The following is a 4,388-nucleotide window of genomic DNA, read 5'->3' on the forward strand; positions in this document are numbered from 1 at the left end:
AGCTGGACTATTTAAAAGCAAAATAACAGGCCTTTGAGGGTCAGAAATCTGGCTGATAATCAAGTGATCAAATACTTACTTGACACAGTAATTCACAAAAAAAATTGTTAAAAAATCATACAATGGGATTTCCAGATTTTTATTTTTAGATTCTGACTCTCACAGTGGAAATGCACCTATGCTGAAAATTGTAGACCCCTCCATGATCCCTCCAAGTAAGAGAACTTGCAAAATCACAAGGTGATCAAATACTTATTGACCTCACTGTATATATAAATATATATATATATTTATTTATTTATTTATTTATTTTACACTGTATATTTTATACACTGTATTGTGGTCATTTCAATATATTCTTGTGTAAAACTGCAAGATTACCACACCAGACGTGCTGATGTAGTTAAAGTCATCTGGTTCTGACCTAACTATAAGACTTGATCCTTTTGTACAAGATGATAGACAGTAAGATGATATATTGTATATAGTAATTATTTGCATGACACTAACATATACATAAACATACACACACTCAAAAAAAAAACACACAGAAGTTTGGTGAATATACCAAAAAAAATAAATAAATAAAAAATACATAAACACACACACACACACACACACACACACACACACACACACACACACTCATATATTGTGTATTTTAAATTATATATATATATATATATATTATATATATATATATATATATATATATATATATATATATTCCAATATAACCAGCTATCTTTTTTTCACTTACAGCAACGAGTTGTACTGTCCTCTCCTTTTACTAGGCTGCATTTTGCAGTCAAACTCTTGATTTGTGTCTTAAATTCTTGATTTTAACATGGCAAAATGTAGCACTTCTAGTAACACATCCCTCTGAAAACAAGATGTGAAATATCTCTCCAAGATATGTAATAACATCTTCTGGCCAATTGTTAATCAAAGATTGAAAACTAATTTATTTAAATTATTTTACTATGTCTCTGACAGTAAATAGATAATAAACACTGCTCCTTATGAAATTAATTTCTGATTGTGGTGATCTACTGAATGTGATATGCTCTCAGGACTGTGACTGCCATGTGTTTCGCAAACATTTAACATTTTAGACCATAATCTTATGAGGAGAAAAAAAACATGTAAAGAATGTTTCTTGCTAGCACTTTTATTTTTAGAGACAGGTTTTTCCTCACATACAAAAACACAACAGTGAACAGAGAACAAGTTTCCTTGTTTCTTGTCATGTCACAAACTGTGTTCAGTATTCAATGTGTTTGACTTTAGTATTTACGCTGTGGAGTGGTTGGCTTTATCTGGGCTGCCTGTCCACCAGTTGTGCTGGGAAAGGAACCACCAGCGGACTGAGATCCACCAGATGTGGCAAAGTGGGATCCACCAGAGGATTGAGATCCACCAGATGTGACAATGTGGGATCCACCGGAGGATTGAGATCCACCAGATGTGCCAATATGGGATCCACCGGAGGATGTAGATCCACCAGATGTGGCAGTGTTGGATCCACTTGAGGAGGATCCCCCTGAATGGCAAGAGAAAAGGTGTAATGTGTAAAGTACAAAATACACTACCTTGAACTGACTATCCCACCACAATATACAAAGAGAGATTTTGGTTACCGTTAAATGGACCCCTGGAAAAGTAAGAGGAAGAAAAAATGAATTACTGAAGCCATTCCTGGACAAGATAATATAATTTATGCACCACTGATTTGAACTCACATCAAATTTATATAACTTACCTATTGCCTTGACCTTCCAGGAGGCTCCTGTAGGTGGCGATCTCCTGCTCCAGACGAGTCTTGATATCCAGCAACACGGCGTAATCATGTCCCTGTTGCTCAATGCAAGCTCTCAACTGAGCCAACTCAGCTTCCAGAATGTTGATTTGGTTCTGGTAGCCTGCAAGTAAAGAGCTGTACCTAGCCTCTGTTTCCATCAGTGACTTCTCCAGTGATGCTATCTGTTTGAGAACATGCACAAGTCTTCATTAAGCATAACTGCTCTGCTTTTTTCAAGTCTTATATTATATTTTCCTGCCTTTGGTTCAGGTAATGTATCTAATCTCTCTCATTCTACATTCCACTTGTGTCTCACCATGCTGAGTAGAGACTGTAGCTCGATCTGCAGACTCTGTAAGGTGTTTCGCAGCCGTGTGATTTCTGACCTGGACGTTTCTATGCCCTCTGTGTTCTGGGCCACCTCTTTGTTCAACCCTGCCATCTGCAAAGACAAAAACACTGTATGACAATCCAAACACTACTTCAAGTGAGATTCCACAATATGTGGTTTATTATTCAGTGAAAACAGGAGATTTGCAGTTTGTTTGATAGCAATGTAAAATTTACTACTGGCAGATTCAAGGAGAAAGAAGATGTCTTACCTTGTCGTTGAACCAGCCTTCCTGTTCTCTGCGGTGTTTCCCTATGATGTTCTCATAATGAGCACGAATTTCCTCCAGAACCTTGTTCAGGTCTTGCTGTGGTGCAGCATCAAGCTCTACGTTCACTGTACTTGTCAGCTGAGCCCTCAGTGCAGCCAGCTCCTGTAATGCCACAGTATAATATAATATAATAGTCCAAACTTTTAGAATCAGTTATACATAGATGATCCACTGGATAACTACTACAAACCTCCTGGTGGTTCTTCTTCATAAATGCCATCTCTTCCTCCAGACTCTTGATCTGAGCTTCCAGGTCGCCCCTTGCCATGGTCATTTGTTCCAGCAAGCGGCGCAGGTTAGCAATGTCGGCCTCCACAGACTGCCGCATCACCACTTCATGCTCATATCTGATTGGTGGAAAGGTAACATAGGGAAAAAACACACCAGTCATTGTTTAAACACCACCAATGTCATAAATGATTTTTAATGTTTTTGAAAGAAGTTTCTTATGCTTTTCAAGTCTGCATTTATTTGATCTGATAGAACTGTTTTCTATTGTAGTAGGTTTAAAAATGTAATTTATTTCTGCAATGTCAAAGCTGATTGTTTTAGCAGCCAGCCATTAGTTCTTTCTTCAGTGTCACGTGATTCTTCAACAATCATTCTAATACGCTGATTTGTTGCTTAAGAAACATTTCATTACTGTTGTTATCAATGTTGAAAACAGTTGTGCGGAACATTTTATCCAGCAAACTGGTTTTGGTTCACATGAATGTGGTCAACACTTTGTAACTTACTTCACCCTGAAGTCATCAGCAGCCAGTTTAGAGTTGTCAATCTGCAGGAGGATGTTGGCGTTGTGGGCAGTAATACTGAAAATCTGAAAGGTAGAACATTTAAAATGAGAACACATATAAATGTGGAAAAAATGATCAAATTCTGGGAAACCAAGTAATGATCTGTTTCAACTGCTATATCTGAAAGAATGCACTTGAAAGAAATCTGGCTTGTTTCATATTCATTTAGATATCACTGTACCTTGTCCTTCAGCTCCTTGATGGTGGCCCAGTAGGCACTGTAGTCCCTCTGATCACTTGGCCTATTCTTCTCATAGTACTCACGGATCTTCTTTTCCAGGATGGCATTGGCAGCCTCCAGCGAGCGCACCTTGTCCAGGTAGGATGCAAGGCGGTCATTCAGATTCTGCAAGGTGGCCTTCTCATTCAGCTTAAAGTCGCCTCCAGAAAATCCACCACCAAAACCGGATCCGCCACCAAAACCGGATCCGCCACCAAAACCGGATCCGCCACCAAAACCAAATCCTCCACCAAAACCGGATCCTCCACCAAAACCGGATCCTCCACCAAAACTGGATCCTCCACCAAAACTGGATCCTCCACTAAAACTGAATCCTCCACCAAGACCACATGCTCCAGCAAATCCTCTGCCATACCCTCCACCTCTGGAAGAGATGCGGGTGCTTCCTCCTAAACCACCTCCATACACGCTGTGGGATTTCTGTGTAAAGGCTGTCGAACGAGAGCGACTACCGGTGGCAATGGACCTTGAGGACATGGTCTTGGGTCCTTTTGAACACATCTTGTGGATGGATATGGAGTTCAGCTGAACCAAGAGAGGACACTGCAGGAAACGGTTAGAGTTGTCCAAACGAGGATGGCACCTTTGAGCCCAGCTCTCACCTTTTATAGAGATGGAGATCCAGGGTGACTCCTTGACTCTGTGGGTGGGTGAAGATAGGTGTGCGTGGGAGAGAGCATGTATGTCAGTCCAGTCAAACTTAAAGATCAGCGTTCAAGTTCCACCCTAGTGAGGAAACCGCTAAGGGCAGTGTGATAACTGTATGTACTCATGATAAGATGTAGTCATCAGATGCAGTAAGACAACTAGGCTTTCAACACATACTGTGTGTATAGTTGTGTTGTGTGTATGTGTGTGTATGTGTTTACAAGCATGAGCAAGTGTTT

The 4,388-nt window shown here is 39.9% G+C and overlaps 1 protein-coding gene across 1 annotated transcript; it reads right to left on the reverse strand.

The window, feature by feature from the left end:
* Window positions 1–1,175: 1,175 nt before the first annotated feature.
* LOC141293540 (keratin, type I cytoskeletal 19-like) lies at window positions 1,176–4,002 on the reverse strand. The gene is made up of 8 exons (XM_073825565.1): window positions 3,864–4,002; window positions 3,442–3,743; window positions 3,201–3,283; window positions 2,654–2,810; window positions 2,404–2,565; window positions 2,118–2,243; window positions 1,770–1,983; window positions 1,176–1,543 (listed from the first exon to the last, which is right to left on the reverse strand). Exons 1-8 carry the CDS (start codon window positions 4,000–4,002, stop codon window positions 1,287–1,289), a joined length of 1,440 nt encoding a protein of 479 aa, XP_073681666.1. The 3' UTR covers window positions 1,176–1,286.
* Between the last annotated feature and the right edge of the window lie 386 nt (window positions 4,003–4,388).

The sequence above is a fragment of the Garra rufa genome, chromosome 20 (assembly GCF_049309525.1).
Source record: "Garra rufa chromosome 20, GarRuf1.0, whole genome shotgun sequence".
NCBI classification, from domain to species: domain Eukaryota; kingdom Metazoa; phylum Chordata; class Actinopteri; order Cypriniformes; family Cyprinidae; genus Garra; species Garra rufa.